At 44.5% G+C, this 21,471-nt stretch overlaps 2 protein-coding genes across 3 annotated transcripts in view; one reads left to right on the top strand and one right to left on the bottom strand.

Annotated features, from left to right (window-relative positions):
* The first annotated feature begins 12,122 nt into the window (after positions 1-12,122).
* On the top strand, positions 12,123-15,930 carry pou5f3 (POU domain, class 5, transcription factor 3). Of its 2 annotated transcripts, XR_003866284.2 has the most exons (6): positions 12,123-13,100; positions 13,219-13,330; positions 13,557-13,687; positions 13,921-14,085; positions 14,325-14,745; positions 14,856-15,930. XR_003866284.2 is itself a non-coding variant. In XM_029689173.2 (5 exons), exons 1-5 carry the CDS (start codon positions 12,351-12,353, stop codon positions 14,577-14,579), a joined length of 1,413 nt encoding a protein of 470 aa, XP_029545033.2. In that variant the 5' UTR covers positions 12,123-12,350; the 3' UTR covers positions 14,580-15,930. The 2 variants fall into 2 exon arrangements, 1 of the variants encoding a protein (XP_029545033.2); XM_029689173.2 differs by having other exon boundaries at positions 14,325-15,930.
* Positions 15,566-21,471, bottom strand: part of LOC115147139 (alpha-(1,3)-fucosyltransferase 7-like) — a 6,157-nt gene continuing 251 nt past the window's right edge. The window contains exons 1-2 of the mRNA XM_029689174.2: positions 21,441-21,471; positions 15,566-17,322 (exon numbers count right to left, since the gene is read on the bottom strand). The exon at positions 21,441-21,471 is cut by the window's right edge and continues 251 nt beyond it. Coding sequence (XP_029545034.2) covers positions 16,206-17,309 — 1,104 coding nt within the window. The 5' untranslated portion in view covers positions 17,310-17,322; positions 21,441-21,471 and the 3' untranslated portion in view covers positions 15,566-16,205. The remainder of the gene's footprint in view (positions 17,323-21,440) is intronic.

Genomic DNA, 21,471 nt, shown 5'->3' with positions numbered 1-21,471 from the left:
AACTCAAGATATATGTCTCTAATGGCACCCTTACACCCTATATAGTGCACTACTTTTGGCCAGAACCCTATGGGTCCAGGTCAAAAGTAGTGCACTACATAGGGTGTAGGGTGCTATTTTGGGATGTAGACAACCTTCCTGTATCCTAGGACTTGGTCACTAGTAGGGTGTTTCTATCAAAAGGCCTAGTCCCCTGTACTTTCCAGTAAAAGACAGTGTTCCTTTTGAATATAATTAGTTGTTTCATGTCTTTGCACCTTTTCCTTGGTCTTTTCAGTTTGTCATTTAATCTCACAACGAGAACATTGCTATGGAAACCAAATGTTTGGGCAACAAACAAAAAGTGAAATAAACAAGGAAAAGACCATCAGAAATGAACAGTAAACATTACTCACGAAAAGTTTTTAAAGAATATAGACATTTCAAATGTTATATTATTGGCACAGTGTTGCAACAATGTCCAAGTAATTGAAGTATGAAAGGGAGAATACATAAATGGATAGGTTGTATTTACAATGGTGTTTGTGCTCCACTTGTTGCCCCTTTCTTGAGGCAACAGGTCTCAAATCTTACTGATGTGGTGGCACACTGTGGTATTTCACCTAATAGACGTGGCCGTTTTATCAAGATTGGATTTGTTTTCATATTCTTTCTGGGTCTGTGTAATCGGTGGGAAATATGTCTCTGATATGGTCATACATTTGGCAGGAGGTTAGAAAATGCTGCTCGGTTTCTCTCTCTCTTAGAATCAGTGTTTCAATTGCTCGCCTTTGTAATGTCCGTTATTATCTCCCAAAGTCTCTGTTTGAATGTGGTACAATGACCTTATATATATATATATAGCACATAGAACACACATATTTGCAGACACACACACACACATCAATTGTGCAGACACACACACATCAAAACAGTCCCTTACTCTATTAGCCATGCATAGCTAGTAGCTCTATTAGCATAGCTAGTAGCTCTATTAGCATAGCTATTAGCATAGCTAGTAGCTCTATTAGCATAGCTAGTAGCTCTATTAGCATAGCTATTAGCATAGCTAGTAGCTAACCCCAGATCATTATACTGTAGGTACTGGTACACATGAAGGGTTTTTCATGAAAAGTGCTTGGCATTTGGCCAAGGAGCAAGAGGAACACAAGGGGACACTGTCATGATATACTGTGATATAATCTTTTAAGTACTATTTTATGGATGCAAAAAATGTATGTCACATATTTGTGATGTCTGTCTATTCGTATCTTCCAAAAACAGGGTTCAGGGTGAAGTTCTTGTCATTTGGTGTAGCAAATTTCACCTTGTTAAATCAATATTGTAGATTTAAGAAAGCATATTGGAAAATGTAGTACCAGATGATTTCTCATGCTTGGTTTGATTCCGACATGTTTGAATATGATAATCACTTTGATTCGACCTCCTGTGTGTACCTGGAGGAGACGTTGATATGTTCACCTTAGTAAGAATGTCTATAGGATTGATGATCCGTGGTGGATGTCACTATCTAGTATTTTCTTCTCTCTTTCCTTCCTGTCAGTCCTAACCCTGGCGTTGCAAAATGTGCATAGAAAGAGTGAAACTGTTCACTTGTATATTTTTGTACCTACAGGCCTCGCTTCTGAATTCAACGTTTTTACCTCAAGTGAAGCTTGCAAAAGGACAATGCATAGTATGCATCTCTGTCTCGTTTTCTTTCTCTTTCTCTCTCTCTCTCTCACTCCTCTCCTGTCTCCTCTCTCTTGCTCACTCTCTCTGTCTCTCTCTATTCTATTCAATTCAAAAGGGCTTTATTGGCATGGGAACATATGTTTATGTTGCCAAAGCAAGTGAAATAGATAATAAACAAAAAGTTTACACTCACAAATGTTCTAAAGGGATAGAGGCATTTCGGATGTCATTATGGCTATATACAGTGTTGTAATGATGTGCACCTCCCTCTCTCTATCTCCCTTCTCTCTCTTTCCCTCCACCCTCTCTGTTTCTCTCGCCCTCCTGTCTCTCAATTCGATTCAAAGGGCTTTATTGGCATGGGAAACGTATGTTTATGTTGCCAAAGCATATGAAATAGATACTAAACAATCAAAAATTTATTAAAATTACAATCACAAAAGTTTCAAATGAATAGAGGAATTTTCAAATGTCATATTATGGCTATATACAATGTTATAACGATGTGCAAATGGGTAAACATAAATATGTGTTGTATGTACAATGGTGTTTGTTCTTCACTGGTTGCCCTTTTCTTGTGACAACAGGTCACAAATATTGCTGCTGTTATGGCACACTGTGGTATTTCACCCAATAGAATTGGATTTGTTTTGGAATTCCTTCTAGGTCTGTGGGAAAAATGTGTCTCTAATATGGTCATACATTTGGCAGAAGGTTAAGAAGTACAGCTCAGTTTCCACTTCATTTCGTGGGCAGTGTGCACATAGCCTGTCTTCTCTTGAGAGGCACGGCGGCCTCTCTCAATAGCAAGGCCATGCTCACTGAGTCTGTACATAGTCAAAGCTTTCCTTAATTTTGAGTCAGTAACAGCGGTCAAGTATTCTACCACTGTGTACTCTCGGTTTAGGGGCAAATAGCATTCCAGTTCGCTCTATTTTTTGGTCAATTCTTTCCATTGTATCAAGTAATCATATATTTCTTCTCATGATTTGGTTGGGTCTAATTGTGTTGCTGTCTTGGGGGTCTATTTGTGTTTGTGAACAGAGCCCCAGGACCAGCTAGCTTAGGGGACTCTCCTCGAGGTTCATCTCTCTGTATGTAATGGCTTTGTTATGGAATGTCTGGGAATCGCTTCCTTTTAGGTGGTTGTAGAATTGTCACGCCCTCTCTTTTCCCTCTCCAGCATTTGATGGCACCGGTCCTGGCAACCATCATTACGCACACCTGCTCCCCATCATTACACACACCTGGACATTATCATCACCTTGATTACCTTCCCTTTATTTAGCCCTCAGTAGCCTCAGTCATCAGACAATATTGGTTTGGATAAAAATTATATATATATATATTAAAAACTGGGAAAGTGGTGCATGCATATGTATTCACCCTGTGTGCAATCTGAGTGTCCCATGATTTGTCACATGATCTCAGTACATATAGACCTGTTCTGAAAGGCCCCCGAGTCTGCAACACCACTAAGCAAGGGGCACCGTGAAGACCAAGGAGCTCTCCAAACATGTCAGGGACAAAGTTGTAGAGAAGTACAGATCAGGGTTATAAAAAAATATCTGAAATGTTTAACGTCCCAAGGAGCACCATTATTATTATTCTTTTAAATATGGCACCACAACAAAACAAACATGCCAAGAAGGCCGCCCACCAAAACTCACGGATCAGGCAAGGAGGGTATTAATCAGAGAGGCAACAAAGAGACCAAAGATTACCCTGAAGGAGCTGCAAAGCTCCACAGCAGAGATTGAAGTATCTGTCCATAGAACCACTTTAAAATAAAACAAAATAAGCTAACATGTTTGGTGTTTGCCAAGAGACATGTGGGAGACTCCCCAAACATATGGAAGATGGTATTCTGGTCAGATGAGACTAAAATGTAGCTTTTTGGCCATCAAGGAAAATGCTATGTCTGGTGCAAACCCAACACATCTCATCACCCCGCAAACACTATCCCGGCAGGGACTGGGAAACCGGTCACAATTGAAAGAATGATGGATGACACTAAATACAGGGAAAGTCTTGAGGGAAACCTGTTTCAGTCTTCCAGAGATTTGAGACAGAGGTTCACCTTCCAGCAGGGCAATGACCCCAAGTATACTGCTAAAGCAACACTCACGTGGTTTAAGGGGAAACATTTAAATGTTTTGGAATGGCCTAGTCAAAGCCCAGACCTCAATCCAATTGAGAATCTGTGGTATGACTTAAAGATTGCTGTACACCAGCAGAACCCATTCAAACATGAAGGAGCTGGAGCAGTTTTGCCTTGAAGAATGGGCAAAAATCCCAGTGGCTAGATGTACCAAGCTTATAGAGACATACCCCAAGAGACTTGCAGCTGTAATTGCTGCAAAAGGTGGCTCTACAATGTATTGACTTAAGGGGGGTGAATAGTTATGCACGCTCAGGTTTTCTGTATTTTTGTTTTATTTGTTTGTTTCACAAAAAATATTTTGCAGCTTCAAAGTGGTGGCATGTTGTGTAAATCAAATGATACAAACCCCCACAAAATCTATTTTAATTCCAAGTTGCCAGGCAACAAAATAGGAAAAATGCCAAAGGGGGTCAATACTTTCACAAGGCCACTGTATGTATGGTTTTATGTGTGCTCTAGGGCAACGGTATCTAGATGGAATTTGTATTTGTTGTCCTGGAATACCTATGTGAGAATGCTGTTTGTCGACTACAGCTCAGCATTTAACACCATAGTACCCTCCTAACTCGTCATCGAGCTCGGGGTCTGGGTCTGGGTCTCGACCCCACCCTGTGCAACTGGGTCCTGGACTTCCTGACGGGTCGCCTCCAGGTGGTGAGGGTAAGTAACAACATCTCCAACCCACTAATTCTCAACACTGGGGCCCCCACAAGGGTGCATTCTCAGCCCTCTCCTGTACTCCCTGTTTACCCATGACTGCGTGGCCACACACGCCTCCAACTCAATCATCAAGTTTGCAGACGACACTACAGTGTTAGGCTTGATTACCAACAACGACGAGACGGCCTACAGGGAGGAGGTGAGGGCCCTCGGAGTGTGGTGTCAGGAAAATAACCTCACACTCAATGTCAACAAAACAAAGGAGATGATTGTGGACTTCAGGAAACAGCAGAGGGAGCAGCCCCCTATCCACATTGACGGGACAGTAGTGGGGAAGGTGGAAAGTTTTAAGTTCCTCTGCGTATACATCACGGACAAACTTAAATGGTCCACCCACACAGACAGCGTGGTGAAGAAGGCGCAGCAGCGCCTCTTCAACCTCAGGAGGCTGAAGAAATTTGGCTTGTCACCAAAAACACTCACAAACTTTTACAGATGCACAATTGAGAGCATCCTGTCGTGCTGTATCACCGCCTGGTACAGCAACTGCTCCGCCCACAACCGCAAGGCTCTCCAGAGGGTAGTGAGGTCTGCACAACGCATCACCGGGGGCAAACTACCTGCCCTCTAAGGATGCTCTCACCTACACCACCCGATGTCACAGGAAGGCCCAAAAGATCATCAAGGACAACAACCACCTGAGCCACTGCCTGTTCACCCCGCTATCATCCAGAAGGCGAGGTCAGTACAGGTGCATCAAAGCTGGGACCAAGATACTGAAAAACAGCTTCTATCTCAAGGCCATCAGACTGCTAAACAGCCATCACTAAGTAAGTGGCTGCTGCCAACATACTGACTCATCTCCAGCCACTTTAATAATGGAAAATTGATGTAATAAATGTATCACTAGCCACTTTAAACAATGCCACTTTATATATTGTTTACATACCCTACATTACACATCTCATATGTATATACTGTACTCTATACCATCTACTGCATCTTGCCTATGCCGTTCGGCCATCGCTCATTCATATATTTTTATGTACATATTCTTATTCATTCCTTTACACTTGTGTGTATAAGGCAGTAGTTGTGGAATTGTTAGGTTAGATTACTCGTTGGTTATTACTGCATGGTCGGAACTAGAAGCACAAGCATTTCGCTACACTTGCACTAACATCTGCTGACCATGTGTATGTGACAAATAAGATTTGATTTGGTTTGATATCTGCATTGTGACCACCCGCCAACCCATTGTGACCACCCGCCAACCCATTGTGACCACCCGCCAACCCATTGTGACCACCCGCCAACCCATTGTGACCACCCGCCAACCCCTCTTTTACGCAACTGGACCTTTTTTGTAACACAGTTATTTTTGTTTGACTGAGATTTATTGATCAAGGTTCTGCTGAAGACCCTCCTTGGTTGGAGACAGAAGGACAGAAGCACTAGTTCAGTAAACAGTTTGTCTTTTTGCAGGGTGAGTCTGAGAGCTGCAGACTGTTCTAGTCACCAATTCGTTGATATATGTCTCACCCCACTGCCCTTAGGAAAGAAATGTTTGTTTTTTGTCAATTTTAACTACAATTTGTACATGGATTTTATAATGTTATAATGTCGCCTATAGGCACAAACCCACTAGACCAGACGGGACTGGAAAAAAAGTGCTCTTCACTGACGAGTCACGGTTTTGTCTCACCAGGGGTGATGGTCCAATTCGCATTTATCGTCGAAGGAATGAGCGTTACATCGAGGCCTGTACTCTGGAGCGGGATCCATTTGGAGGTGGAGGGTCCGTCATGGTCTGGGGCGGTGTGTCACAGCATCATCGGACTGAGCTTGTCGTCATTGCAGGCCATCTCAACACTGTGCGTTACAGGGAAGACGTCCTCCTCCCTCATGTGGTACACTTCCTGCAGGCTCATCCTGACATGACCCTCCATCATGACAATGCCACCAGCCATACTGCTCATTCTGTGCGTGATTTCCAGCAAGACAGGAATGTCAGTGTTCTGCCATGGCCAGCGAAGAGCCCGGATCTCAATCCCATTGAGCACGTCTGGGACCTGTTGGATCGGAGGGTGAGGGCTAGTGCCATTCCCCAGTAATGTCTGGGAACTTGCTGGTGCCTCGATGGAAGAGTGGGGTAACATCTCACAGCAAGAACTGGAAAATCTGGTGCAGTCCATGAGGAGGAGATGCACTGCAGTACTTAATGCAGCTGGTGGCCACACCAGATACTGACTGTTACTTTTTATTTTGACCCCCCTTAGTTCAGGGACACATTATTCAAATTCTGTTAGTCACATGTCTGTGGAACTTGTTCAGTTTATGTCTCTAGGTTTGCTGAAAATAAACAAAGTTGACAGTGAGAGGACGTTGTTTTTTTGCTGAGTTTATATAGGGAATGTAATCAGGGAAGTGATAGAGTCCAGGTGAGCGTAGTGTTGGTAACAGGTGTGCGCCATAATGAGCAGCCTGGTGACCCAGAGGCCAGAGAGGGAGCACACGTGACAGTGTGCTCCTGCCGCAGGACGCCAACCAAAATGACTGACTCGTGTGTCAGTCCGGCTGAGGTGCGGGAGCATGGCGACCTAGAGTGCCGGAGAGCGCATACGTGACGGTATCCCCGGCACGTTCGACTCCAGCCACAGGACCCAAACCAAAGGGACGATCGCTGGGATCAGGAGCGGACCGGTCACCCCTGCTGATGTGCGGGAACCTGTCGCCGACTGGTGTGCGGGAACCTGACAGACCGGCTGAGGCAGGGGAGTCTGGTGATCCGGCTGCGGCATGAGAGCCTGACGAGCCGGAGGAAGCAGGGGAGCCTGGTGATCCGGCTGAGGCATAAGAGCCTGATGAGCCGGAGGAAGCAGGGGAGCCTGGTGATCCGGCTGAGGCATGAGATCCTGACGAGCCGTCTGTAGGGAGCCTGGCGATGACTCTTTGTGGTGTTTGTTTAGTGTGTTCCAAATTTCCCAGAAGTGGTTAGATTATATTCTACAATTCCATTGAGCTGATTTCTGACGTGCGGTTCCTTCTTTTTCTGTATTGTTTTAGTGATTCACCGTAGTGAAGGTTCAGGTTGTCTGTAGTGTATTTCTGTATTGTTTTAGTGATTCACCGTAGTGAAGGTTCAGCTTGTCTGTAGTGTATTTCTGTATTGTTTTAGTGATTCACCATAGTGAAGGCGTAGGTCTCTATGTTTTTGGTTGGATAGGTTTCCCAATTTCTTTCTTAGGATTTTGCATTCTTCATCAAGCCATTTGTCATTGTTTTTAAATTTTCTTAGGTTGTCTGCTTGAAATCTTTTGATTTGATAGGGAAGCTGAAAGGTCAAATATACTGTTTAGTCTTTCTACTGCCAAGTTTACACCTTCACTATTACAGTGAAATGTTTTGTCCAGGATGTTGTCTAAAAGGGACTGAGTTTGTTGTTGCCTAATCGTTTAAGGTTTCCACATACTTTCCTTCCATTTATAGCGTGTCTTAATATTGTGCAGTTTCTTTGGCTTCGACGCCTCATGATTGAGTATTGCTCTGTTCAAGTAGACTGATTTTGCTGTGATCCGATAGGGGTGTCAGTGAGTGTAAACGCTCTGAGAGATTCTGGGTTGAGGTCAGTGATAAAGTAATCTACAATACTACTATATCTCTCAAGTATGTTGCTCTTTAAAGGACTGAAATGGACTCCGCAGAAAAAAGGCCAAATTAAGCTGTGTGGGATTGAATAAAGGCTTGTAAATAGGATGAAGAGGAGGATGGCTGGAGAAGGAGGGGCTGGGGTAGGGAGCTGGGGATCAGACAACTGAGCGTCCCCATGGCGGGATGAATCGGTCATCCAACTTTGTCAAACTATTTATGTACTGTATAACATCACACACCACGCCCAATAAAAAGCAGTTTCCCTAGTTCTCATCTTTCATCACCATTTTTTTATCACACTTTCTATGATACTCCTCAATTCTCTTTGGTGGACAAGGATGACTGTGGTCATCTTTGCTCTTCAACCGTCTGCCCCTCAACCTGTGTGTGTGTGTGTGTGTGTGTGTGTGTGTGTGTGTGTGTGTGTGTGTGTGTGTGTGTGTGTGTGTGTGTGTGTGTGTGTGTGTGTGTGTGTGTGTGTGTGTGTGTGTGTGTGTGTGTGTGTGTGTGTGTGTGTGTGTGTGTGTGTGTGTGGAGGGGGATGGAGGGCTCTTGTAACTGTCCCCATTGAGCTGCCTTCCGAGGACGTTAAAGCCCATTGTCCTCGTGGACGGTGGTAGGGAGGCAGCTATTGGTCAACTGCTGAAAGTTTGCGATGGGTGGAGGGATGGTGGTGGGTGTCAAAGGCAGGGCCGTTAGGGAGAAAATCAAAAAGCCATCAGTCTTGTTTGTGGGGGAAGGTAGGCGGCAGGGGGGAGGTGGGGAGACTGTGGAGTAAAACTGGGGGTTTACTATGGGTGCTATAGGGAGAAGGCTCAGGAAAACTCCAAGGCCTAGTTGTTGTATATAGGCTATAACTAAGGGTTATTCCTGGTCAGGAAAAACTCCTGGCCTGAATAAGAAGTTATGTGTATATACAGTACCTATACACCCTGTGATGGCCTGGTGCACAGTGGCCTCTCAGACACTCAGGACAAATAAACAGGTGTTTCTGGGCAAGCCAATCTGTATGGGGTGGCAGGTAGCCTAGCGGTTAACATTTGGCCAGTAACTGAAAGGTCGTTGGTTTGATTCCCCAAGGTGAAAAATCTATCAATGTGTCCTTGAGCAAGGCATTTAACCCTAATTGCTCTAAATAAGACTGTCTGCTAACTGACAAAAATGTATAACATCTCTGATGGAGTCAGAAGGGGATGAAGGAGATAATAACAAATATTCAAGACAAACTAAAGTATTATGGCAATGAACTTAAAGCATATTGGTTTAAATGGTTGAAACCAGGCTGCACCACTACGCTCCTATGTCTCTCAGTCACCCTGGGTGGGTCATTGGTGAGTGGTGACTGTGTGTCTGAACTACATTGTTTACACACACAGATATGTGTGACTCTCCCTCACACCTCCTCGTGGCTGATAATGCATTTAGAATCCACTGCAGTACAGGGAGCTTATTTGGACCTGGTGCTAGACAGACTCCATATGTCTGAGTTGTCTCTCTGAGTGTTGCCGTGTACAGTACCATTAACCATCTTTACCGCTTTGACTTGTGGCTCATCCCTGAGCACCCTCCCTCCCCCTCACTGTACCTCTTACCCCATCCCACTTTCTCCCTAAGTGTCAACGTTTAGCATGACAATTCCCTCCCAAGTCCATGGCACAGGACAATGCCATTATCTGGAGTTTGGTGTCTTTTAAGCCTTTCACTGGCTCCCGTTGCCTCCAAGGTCCCCTCTCCCTGGCTGTGTAATAGGGCGAGATGGGGGGAACGAGAGAGCACCGCTCTCCTGGTTCAATCTGCCGGGTCAGTGTGTTTGAAGGTGGATAGGTTGGATAGAGAAGGAACACAATCTGCCGGGTCAGTGTGTTTGAAGGTGGACAGGTTGGATGGAGAAGGAACACAATCTGCCGGGTCAGTGTGTTTGAAGGTGGACAGGTTGGATGGAGAAGGAACACAATCTGCCGGGTCAGTGTGTTTGAAGGTGGACAGGTTGGATGGAGAAGGAACACAATCTGCCGGGAGTATTGAGTGGGGTGGTGGTTTAGAAATCGAAACAAAAACGATGATAATACATGCTATGCCATATCTGGCATAACTCCCGTGTCACATCAACCACCCACCCCATCAAATACGTCACTCTCTGGACTGTGGCTTGAGTGAAACCTTGGAGAGTGTTTGTTTCAGGGTAGGGGGTGGGTGTGTGTGGGGCGGAATCAAAGGGCTGCCACTTATTGTTCGTGTCTGTAAAGAAGTTAATGGTCGCGCCATCGCTACTCCGGGTCTGAAAGCCGCGGGGTGCCTCCGGGCCAAGTCGCACAATGACACCCCCACTCCTTCCCGTGGTGCGTCTTCCTGCCACAATCTGTACCAACGATTCGCTCTGGGGGTGCGCATCTGTATCGGTGCGATGGCTCTCGACTATTTTCAATACACCAATCAAGGCTATAGTATAAGTTCACCTGGACGCTTTTAGTTATTTTATGAATATCCTCTGCGTTGTCTTGATTTTCTATGGGCAAAATTTGGCTTGTGTGTGTAAATTGTGCGTAAAGTTGTCAGTCTTGGGCGAAATTCAAGCATTATGTGAATCATTCGTTTAGAGTTAATTGTCTACTTTGAAATGTCGTAAGACTGCTTCTAATTCATAGACTCACTGACCCCCTGAAACACAAGTCACTCTCAGTTTATCTCAGATATCCATGTAATTGCGCCACCACATTATAGGCCTTGTCTCTCAGCCAAAAGGATGGTCCAGATATTGTAAAATTAGACAAAACATGAATCAAATGATTTAGCAGTTAACTTCACTAGGCCTATATCAAAGATAGACATATAACGCACGAGGGTCACATAAGCCCGGTGTGTTGTGTGTAGAAGCCTAAAGCTCAAAGAAAATGCGTTTCGAGTCAGTTATAATTTCCAATTAAAATATATATATATATTCTCCTTCAACGATTTTATTGACATTTTATTTCAGAACCATGTAAAAAAAGAACACGTGAAAATAGGCCTATGCTATTTTGAGATTTTGATCGAATGGGATTCCTCTTTTAGACTAGTAAAATAGTTAACCAATAGCTAATAAGCTATCCGGACTATCTGCGTTGACCCTTTTTGCAATAACTCATCACTTACGCTGCTGTTACTGTTTATCATCCTGTTGGCTCGTCATCGTTACTCATTGTGTATTTATTCCTGTTATAATTGTTCTGTTTTGTTTTTCTCTCTGCGTTGTTGGGGAATGCCTGTAAATAAGCATTTCACTGTTAGTCTACGCCGGTTGTTTGCGAAACATGTGACAAATAACATTTTATTTTTAAGGTTATAGGCTAATAAAAATGCAAATGGGCCTACTAATATTTTCTATGTTGCTTGATATTCTAATATAAAATAGATATACAGTGAGTGAACATGAAAATTGAGCAGAAATAACAAGGTTCCCGAGACGTTGTTGAATTAAACGTGATTGTTGATTTGATCACAATTTGACCTATACATTCTTTCTAATGAGTAATAGTCCAAATCTTTATTTCTGCTGTTTAAATGCATCTGGTTGCATGTATACCAAGGAAAGCTCGTTAAGGTACAGTATTTAAACAAAGTCCACACAATGCTCCATGCATATCAGATACTTTGGCTACAGTCACTGAATATCCTACTGATTAGTAATGTAAACATACTAAATGGATCAACATTGAATCCGTAAACTACATATAGCCTAACTTTTTCCAAGATCATTTCCTTTAATTGTTTACAGGAGTTTTGCATACCTGCGCTTGCATTATTTACATTTTATCCCAGGAAGAGGAACAGTCTATATTTAGTCGTTCTCCAAAGTTTCGAATGGGAAAGCACGCCCACTGTTTTAACACCGTGAATGGAAAGAAGAAAAAAAATCAAGTTCATTCACAAAATTACCGTCAGCTGTGCGTGATTGTCTCTCGCGGCCAATGGGAGGCGAGGCAATTAACATCGTAATCTCCAGCGCCAGATGAAACCTGTGGAGCTGGAGTGTTTGTTGTGAGACGGGCGTTTGAGTTTGAAGGCGAAGCAAGGTGGTGAACTCGAAATTCAATGGACTACAGTAGATGGGTATCTCGCACATAGGCAACAAACTGCTTGCATTTCTGAAAAGGTTCATTCGAAACGGCAGGCGTCATTGAATATCACCTGATCTTTTACGAAGGCGATCAAACCAAGGAGAATGTCGGAGCGACCCCAGAGCCCTATTTCGGAGTGCAACAGCCGGCCTGATGACTTCAGCCGGGCCATGTACGCCCAGGCCTTGGGTCAAGAGGGGTTTGGAGGCGCGTCGCTCCAGATCCCACACGGCGTTCTGCAACACCATAGTCTTCTCTTCAACAAGGCCGCATATAATGGGATGCCTCCAACAACCAATCAAACCTTTTTGCCATTCCCACCGGGCACTGGTGACTATAGGGCCTCCGACTTGCAAGCCGGTGACTTTTGCCAACCCAAACACTGGTGTCCCATCGCCGCTCCGGAGTACACTGGGCAAGTAGCAGGGGTCGCAGCGGCTACCCACCCCACAAACCCGAGCCCACATAACACCAGGGAACAAGTCAAGATGTCCGAAATAAAGCTTGAGAAGGATGTCAATGACGAGTATGGGCAAAAGATTCAACATTATCCAACTCCACCTTCGTCTGCTGTAGCTCACGGGGTTTACTACTCAACTCCATGGAACTCGTCGTTTTGGACCGGCTTTCCGCACGTACCGGCTGCGAATACCACTACTCAAAACCTCAACTCCATACCCTCAACATCGTCTTCATCGTCCCCATCTCTCTCGCCCTCACCCCCCAGTAATGGGTTACCCGGGGTCACGTTCTTCAACGGGAACGCAAGCCAAACTGCCCAAGCGCCCCAGGCGCAAACCTCTACCCGGAGCAGTGGTTCCTCTAGCGGCGGGTGCAGTGACTCGGAGGAAGAGGCGAGTCAAACTGTCTTCTATCTACTGTTATCTTCTAGTCATTGTACTATTATGCGTGTATCCTACAAGTTATCCTTTCATTCAAAGAGAGTGTTGTGTGAAATGTTTCCTCTAACAGGAGAACCTTTCAACTGAGGAGCTGGAACAGTTTGCCAAGGAGCTGAAACACAAGCGTATAACTCTGGGTTTCACACAAGCAGATGTAGGCATGGCCCTCGGCAACCTTTATGGTGAGTTTTCCTACTGTGTTGAATACTATCCATACATAACCTTTCCCTTCTGTTCCATTGAGGTGATGAATGCAATTCTTTGCCCTCTGAATTTGCCGAGTGTCTCATTAAATTGATGTAGACTACAGTTTCCTCAAATGTGTTGAGGCAATATTAATTTCCTTCACTGCATCTACTGTAGTTGCAGTGACTTTCAACCACTGATGACGACTTGTTCTCTGTTTAGGCAAGATGTTCAGCCAGACTACAATTTGCCGCTTTGAAGCGCTCCAGCTTAGCTTCAAGAACATGTGCAAGCTGAAGCCCCTGCTCCGGAGATGGCTGAATGAGGCTGAGACCTCGGACAACCCCCAAGATGTGAGTATGTTGGTTGTAGTTCAGGTTTGTGGAGCGTAGGATGCCATCTTGAGGTTAGAAAATGCATACATTTCTATGAGCAACCAAGGTAATATTTATTAGACAATGTTCACTGTTAAATAGCGCAGAAGCTAAATAGGCAAGGGGAGGTTGAGGGGCACTATAGTATTACCACCTCTGGAATGGACCAAAGCACGCTGCAATGTCCCGGTATAAGTTAATATTTGTCCCAGATGTACAAGATCGAGCGGGTATTTGTGGACACCAGGAAGAGGAAGCGGAGGACCAGTCTGGAGGGGTCGGTGCGCACTGCCCTGGAGTCCTACTTTGGCAAGTGTCCCAAACCGAACACCCAGGACATCACACACATTGCTGATGACTTGTGTCTGGAGAGAGATGTGAGTCCCATACAACTGGCCATCATTTACTGCCTTATACTTCCTCAACCCTATATGGCTTTTAAGTTCCTACATGACAGTGTGCCTAAATGCATTTATGGCAAATGCCTTCTTGCTTGTGTTGCCATGGTTTGAATCTTAGTGCTGTTAACTTCTGACCCTGTCAGGTGCTGTATTTCTAATATAAGAGGTGTGGAAATGCTGTCTGGTAAGCTTGTGACTTATGTTGTTTTTGGCAGGTGGTACGTGTGTGGTTCTGTAACCGCAGACAGAAGGGGAAGCGCCTGGCCCTCCCCTTCGATGAGGAGTGTGAAGGACAGTACTATGAGCAGAGCCCCCCTCCCCCGCACATGGCTCACCCCCCCCTCCCTGGGCAGGGGTACTCTCTCTCCGGCCACCCCGGGGCCCCCACCTTCTACATGCCCCCCCTCCAGAGGCCAGATGTCTTTAAGCAGGCCCTGCACCCTGGACAGGTGGGTCACCTGACAAGCTAAACGGGTTCCAGTTCTCCAAACCAGCCTGGGCCATGTGTCTACCTCTTCCCTTCCCCACCCAACATACCTACCTCTTTAGTCCTCCAGCCCCCACCAACCCAGGCGGTTGTCCTCATATGCAGTTCTACCACACCCTAGCCCCTCTGGACCACAGAGAGAAAGTCAAGTGAGTGTCGGCTTGTTGGTCAGTAAATAAATGGCTCAAAGCTGGAACTTCCCGGTGTCTTTAAGGCCAGGGAATCTTGACACTGCCTTTTGTCTCTCTGCTTCATGTAGCCTTTTCATCGGTTGTGCCTTGCCTCCCACCCAGTTCAGCTGCGAGTCATCTGCACGACCGTTGACGCCCCAGCCATGACTAAAGGGATGGGGAGGGTTTAACCATCGGCTCTGAATCCGGCATGAGATGGCTTTGCACAATGTTTTGGTTTTGTTGAGTCTGACACCTTTTAAAAAAATATTTTGTTACTTTATCTTGAATGTCTTTGTTCGGTCTTATCCTCCAGCGGGTTAGCTATTTTCAGGTGACAGTTTTCTTATCTAGAGTTTCTATAAGTATTCTTTGTCTTGCTCAGGAGTACTTTCATAGTGGAAGTATGACGCAAATACAGTTTACTTGTGTTGCTGAGAATTCTGGTATGTTTTGTTACCCATGAATGTATTTTTCATCTGTTGCACACTGACTAACTGAAGTGATTTTTTTTTATTATTTTAATACTGGAACCGTAGTTCCCGTTGCACCAAGGGGACAAACTGCAGGATGTCTGTCGAGTGGGGCATTGAGTACTGCCCCTCAAGCAGTTTTTCTTGTTACTGTGATCGTCAGTGACCTAAATGGTTTGTCACTTGACTTCCTCAATCCTATAATAGTTGCTTTGATCGGGCCTTTCTAAAATGGCAATGTCACAATCTCGTGCCTTACTGTGTATTTAAAGTAATTTCCTCTTGTGACTCTGCTCTCTTGTGACATGTTTTTACGCAATCCCATGTTTATAATTGAAGCATATTTGATAATTTATTGAAACAGGCTAATTCTCTGGGGAAACCTGAAGATGTTACCTGTACATTTTTCCAAACTCCTGTGTCGTTACAATGTATTCCAAGTTGACAATTGTACTTTTTGTTCTCACGGTTAAGGTTTTTACCTTGTGGGTTTTCTAAATGCTTTATAGTGAACGCCTTGCAATAAGCCAATGTCATATCCACACATGATAAATAAGCGTTAAATGTTTGGCTTGGTATTTTTCCTGTTCCTTCTGCACTGTGTCTGCGTTGGTACTGTAACATGTTACTTCAATTCTGCTGTTTTTACACATCTTACTGTGATCAATTAAACATTAAAATTTTCATAGAGGCAGTTCTCAAGTTATTTTGCTGGGAGTGGGGAAGGAAAATAGGAACACTAGTTATTGGCAGTGTGGAACTATAACACAGGAAAGTCCTGTTTCTCAACATGTAGTTTACTGTCTCATTGAATCATGTCCATGCATGTGGGACACATTGGTTCTAGATGACTGACACTTCTGGAGCTGTGCATTTTTACAAGGTGGTGTACTTATGGGCCCTGTTCAAAAGTAGTGCACTGGAGTCGGAGCTCATTTGGGTATGCAGAAAGCCTTTGAGGCTCTGTCAGTGGACATCATGTCCCCACCTGACCCAGGCCTCCAGGTCGCGGTACACCTTCTGAGCAGGTAGGATGTGATGCTGGGAGCAGATGCTACAAAGCCTCTCCCTCCAGTCTGTGTACACTTTCACTTGATGGCTGCGCCGCCATGCAAAGTACCCAGCATATCTCTCCTTATCCACTATTAGCTGGCTGAGATAGTTCCCCAGCTCCGTAGTGGATGGAAAGTCCTCAATGTGGATGAAGGAGTTGGGCGGAGCCACAGCCATGTAGTCATCTGGAGGCGGACCCAGAACCACAGGCACCGCCCCTGCCTGGTAAGCGTTCCGCCAGAGTTTCTCTGTGATGTAATCCTTGGAGATGGAGTTCTCAAAGGCCAGGTAGAAGTAGCAGCGTGAGATGGTGGGCAGCAAGTTGCTGGGGGCCAGTACTCTCCCTTCCAATTGCCCATATACCTCCACTTTGATGCTTTTCCTTAGGCTGTTGTACACCAAGCTCCTCTTTTGCTGGGGGTTGTAGTGACTAACCACCCAGCAGGCCAGAGGGGACTTATTTTTAGGAATGTAGCCCTGTGTGCTGCTATAATTACCCGTATCTCTGTCCTTCGCCACCAGCTTTCCATATGGTATGGTGAAATCGGCATCACGGCGGTAGGACATGGTCCAATTGAACACGTTATTGAAGGGCTTCAGGTCTCCATTGTTGTCAGGGGACTCCAGGGAGAGCCAGACCCACGTCTGGTGCCTCGCCCGGGGGAGGTGGAAGGGCAGCCGCTCCTGGCCCGTCATCAGCTCTCTGTGGTGGAAGACCACCAGGTCGGCGCTGGGGTAGAGGGAGCGCTGGTCCACCAGGCGGCAGCCAGGGATACGGTACCTGTCCCAGCACACGTCTCCCTCCAGGCTGTAGGATGGGCCGAAGGGCCAATGCCACAGGAGAATGGTGAGGTTCCCGGTGACAATGTGGCGTCTGTCAGAGTATAGACCCCACCCATACATACTCAGAAAGTACAGGAGAGGCACCAGGCAGGTGCCGAAGAAGAAGAGCCTGAAGAAGAGCCTGAAGCAGAATGAGGGGGATCCCCATGGTAGAACTGAACCCTTGTTGGTCATCAGGGTTCTTTCACTGTTGGGAAATGAACAGAGAACACAGGATTTAGTTCATCCGTACACAGTAGCCCACTTACTGACCTTATCACTCTAGTCATACTGTCAGTAGAACATCATTGCTTGGTCCTTTATCTGCAAAATAAACAATTTTGTTCTCGTATTGTGTCACCTCCTGCCATCCATCCCATGGTATTATTAGACATACAGGGAGTGGTTGATTTGGAGGTTATAAAAGGATGAATGACTCTAGCTATGTATCTCCATGTAGCAGCTTGATGCACTTTTTTCTCATTTGTCACCATCTCTACCGCCTCAATTTTCATGTTGGGAGTAGTCTTTGTCAAAGATGGGAGTGATCAGTTGGAGATTGAGTTTCTTTTGCTTGTGTTGCGTGTTACATACTTCCTGTATTGTGGTTGTTTATCTCTCCCAAGTCTGTGGTTGTCCCAGTGTCACTTTTGTCACACTGCCTTCCTGTGATAAAGACACTGGGTGTGTTCAGGGCCAGAGGGAGACAGGAAGTGATTACACTGCTATCATAGTACATTGAGCTCAATATTTGGTTTAATGAGAGCAATGGAGTTGGCGAGACCACAGATCAAGGACGGGGATGTAATTCAACAGATGCGTTTGATAAGGAACGTTTAGGAACGTTTGATAAACATTAGGAACGTTTAGGAACGTTTGATAAACATTAGGAACATTTAGGAACGTTTGATAAACATTAGGAACGTTTAGGAACGTTTGATAAACATTAGGAACATTTAGGAACGTTTGATAAACATGATGACTCAGTCGCCGAAATATACAGCATCTGTTCATTTCCAGTATTGACTCTGACAATGACCAATAATGACCATGCATTTAGTGTTATGATTAGGTTAGGCTTTAGCAGGGCCATGCACAGGTCTTTCAGGTGCAGTTGCTCAAAGTGAAATCTTCTTATACCCATTTGGGAAGCCAGCAATTCGGGCAGAGTAATAGGCCTTAGCCGATTATTGAGCTGAGGCTGTCAGTGAAAAGCATCTCAAATCTGTGAAGATAATGTGTCTTGAGTATAATTTAAAATGTTGAGGCTAGAAGAAGGGGAGGGGTGTGTGGCATCTCTCTCCAGAATACATGCACTCAGCTCTCCGTGCTTCGCTGTCTCCCAGCAATTGTTGTACATCCATTGTGTGAATTGTTTGCCCTTTGATTGTTTAACAAAAAATGACATATTACATACACCACCGGTCAAGCATTTTAGAACACCTACTCATGCCAGGGTTTTTATTTGGACTATTTCCTACATTGTAGAATAATAGTGAAGACATCAAAACTATTAAATAACACATATGGAATCATGTAGTAACCAAAAAAAGTGTTGAAGAAATAGATTCTTCAAAGCAGCCACACTTTGCCTTGATAACAGCTTTGCACACTCTTGGCATTCTCTCAACCAGCTTCATGAGGTAGTCACCTGGTATACATGTCAATTAACAGGTGTTCCTTGTTAAAAGTTAATTTGTGGAATTTGTGGTAAAAGACCAAGTCCATATTATGGCGAGAACAGCTCAAATAAGCAAAGAGAAATTACAATCCTTCATTACTTTAAGACATGAAGGTCAGTCAATATGGAACATTTCAAGAACTTTAAAAAATTTCTTCAAGTGCAGTCTCAAAAAACATCAAGTGCTATGATGAAACTAGCTCTCATGAGGACCGCCACAGGAATGGAAGACCAAGAGTTACCTCTGCTGCAGAGGATAAGTTCATTAGAGTTAACTGTCTCTCATGAGGACCGCCACAGGAATGGAAGACCAAGAGTTACCTCTGCTGCAGAGGATAAGTTCATTAGAGTTAACTGTCTCTCATGAGGACCGCCACAGGAATGGAAGACCAAGAGTTACCTCTGCTGCAGAGGATAAGTTCATTAGAGTTACCAGCCTCAGAAATTGCAGCCCAAATAAATGCTCCAGAGAGTTCAAGTAACAGACACATCTCAACATCAAGACTGTGAATCAGGGCCTTCATGGTCGAATTACTGGGCCAAGAAACATGAGCAACGGACATTAGACCAGTGGAAATGTGTCCTTTGGTCTAGAGTCCAAATTTGACATTTTTGGTCCCAACCGCCATATCTTTGTGAGCGGATGATCTCCGCATGTGTATTTTCCACCGTAAAGCATGGAAGTGGAGGTGTGATGGTGTGGGGGTACTTTGCTGGCAACACTGTCTGTGATTTATTTAGAATTCAAGGCACCCATAACCAGCATGGCTACCATAGCATTCTGCAGCGATATGCCATCCCATCTGGTTTGGGCTTAGTCCCATTATGATTTGTTTTTCAACAGGACAGTGATCGAAAACACCTCCAGACTGTGTAAGGGCTCTTTGACCAAGAAGGAGAGTGATGGAATGCTGCATCAGATGACCTGGCCTCCACAATCCACCAACCTCAACCCAATTGAGATGGTTTCGGATGAGTCGGACTGTATAGTGAAGGAAAAGCAACCAACAAGTTCTCAGCATATGTGGACTGTTGGAAAATCATTCCTATGTGTTATGTCATCGTGTTTTGTTGTTGTCTTAACTATTATTCTGTAATGAAGAAAATCGTTTTTAAAAAGAAAACCCTTGTATGAGTAGGTCTTCTGAAACTTTTTTTACCGGAAGTGTGTGTAACCAGTAGGCATAGTAAATGTACGATTAATCACCCTCATTTGGTTCCATTCATTTCTGTTTATGCATGTATTACAGTCATTTACTGTTCTCATTCTCTGAGTGCAACCCATGTTTGCAGAGTTCACAACCTGCTACATTCATGAGAAACACGTTTTTTTTTCATAACCATAATTTAAGAATTTTATAATTTTTTTCCCATGTCTTTTGTTTGGAGTGCTGCATGTGAGCAATGAGAATGTGCGCATTCTCTATATTAATAACAATGAGTGCGCACGCGCCTGAGCACGACAACCTGCCGAGTTCATGCAATGTTGCACTTCACTAGCAATAGTGAAATAACCTGAATTTTCATCAGGATATTTTACTTAGTTGACAATGGAAGTTATAGACCTACTGCTGCATTGGTCTATAGGCTAACTCTGAGTTCCATGCGCTAATTTCGTTAGCTGCCAATGGATCATGGTGTAGGCTATCAATGTGTCCATATGGCAAGGCTGGTGCTCTAGCATTAGTTGAATTGTAACTTTTATATGTTTTGTTTTTATTCATATTTGTATGATGACAGTACTTTTTAGAAATGAAAACGTTATTATTGAAATGAAACTGTTCCACGAAAAAATGATCACAACTAGCACGCAGATAGGTAGAAGTCGTAGGATCAATTGTAAACTTCCCCAAACTTTATTAAAACAGGTCCCGTGAGAAAAAAAACGTCCCGCCTATAAGAAGAAATCAAATGCCCATCCAACTGATTTGTTCTGGCACCGGACCTGCATGCAGGTTTGGGTACCGGGCGCGCGCTGAGAGGCGCAACCGGGCCCGGGTGATCTCCATACACGGCAGATTAACTCGCGCAACCAATGGACTGGGGTGAGGTGGCGAATTTGACGACGGGTGGGTTCTGAACAACAATGACAAAATCATTTTGGTGGAAATTATACCACCACCCTAAAGGTCACATTGGAGACTGGAAAGGCAAATGGGCATATGCTCTGCACAGGTAGAGCCCTATCTGTACAAGTGCCTGACGGTTAGTGTGTAAATACCGCCATACGGAACCATACACAATTTGCCAGCCCTATTCACTGACTTTGAGGGAAAAACATCTATATTTGAAATATCTGTATGAAATGAAGTATACAAAAACTAAATCAAAACTGTAACTCAAAACCTTATCTTTTTATTAAGTTAAGTGAGTTTGCAGATCGTTGCACAGTAGGTGAAACATTCTGAGGTACAACACATGCAACCTCTGACAAGCCCGTGTGTGTCGTTTCAACCACAAGCACCACACATAAGAGAAACTGGAATAGTGGCAGTAAAAGAGAGACAACTTCACAACTAAGATTCATATTTTACCACTGGAATCAAATCATTGTACAATATGCAATACAGAGTGAAAGAAAGAATAACTCCTTTTCAAACATGCCATTGACAGCGCTGTCCTTCTGTCCATCTCTATCCACTAACCTGGGGAGGTGGGCTGTGGATCAGTGGATGT

This window comes from Oncorhynchus nerka, linkage group LG19 (assembly GCF_034236695.1).
Source record: "Oncorhynchus nerka isolate Pitt River linkage group LG19, Oner_Uvic_2.0, whole genome shotgun sequence".
NCBI classification, from domain to species: domain Eukaryota; kingdom Metazoa; phylum Chordata; class Actinopteri; order Salmoniformes; family Salmonidae; genus Oncorhynchus; species Oncorhynchus nerka.
This window is presented reverse-complemented; position numbering and strand designations above follow the sequence as displayed.

Coding starts and splice junctions, on each gene's coding strand:
- pou5f3 (XM_029689173.2), top strand. CDS start 12,351: ATGTCGGAGCGACCCCAGAGCCCTATTTCGGAGTGCAACAGCCGGCCT. Junction 13,688..13,920: donor CCTCGGACAACCCCCAAGAT/GTGAGTATGTTG, acceptor TATTTGTCCCAG/ATGTACAAGATCGAGCGGGT. Junction 14,086..14,324: donor ACTTGTGTCTGGAGAGAGAT/GTGAGTCCCATA, acceptor TGTTTTTGGCAG/GTGGTACGTGTGTGGTTCTG.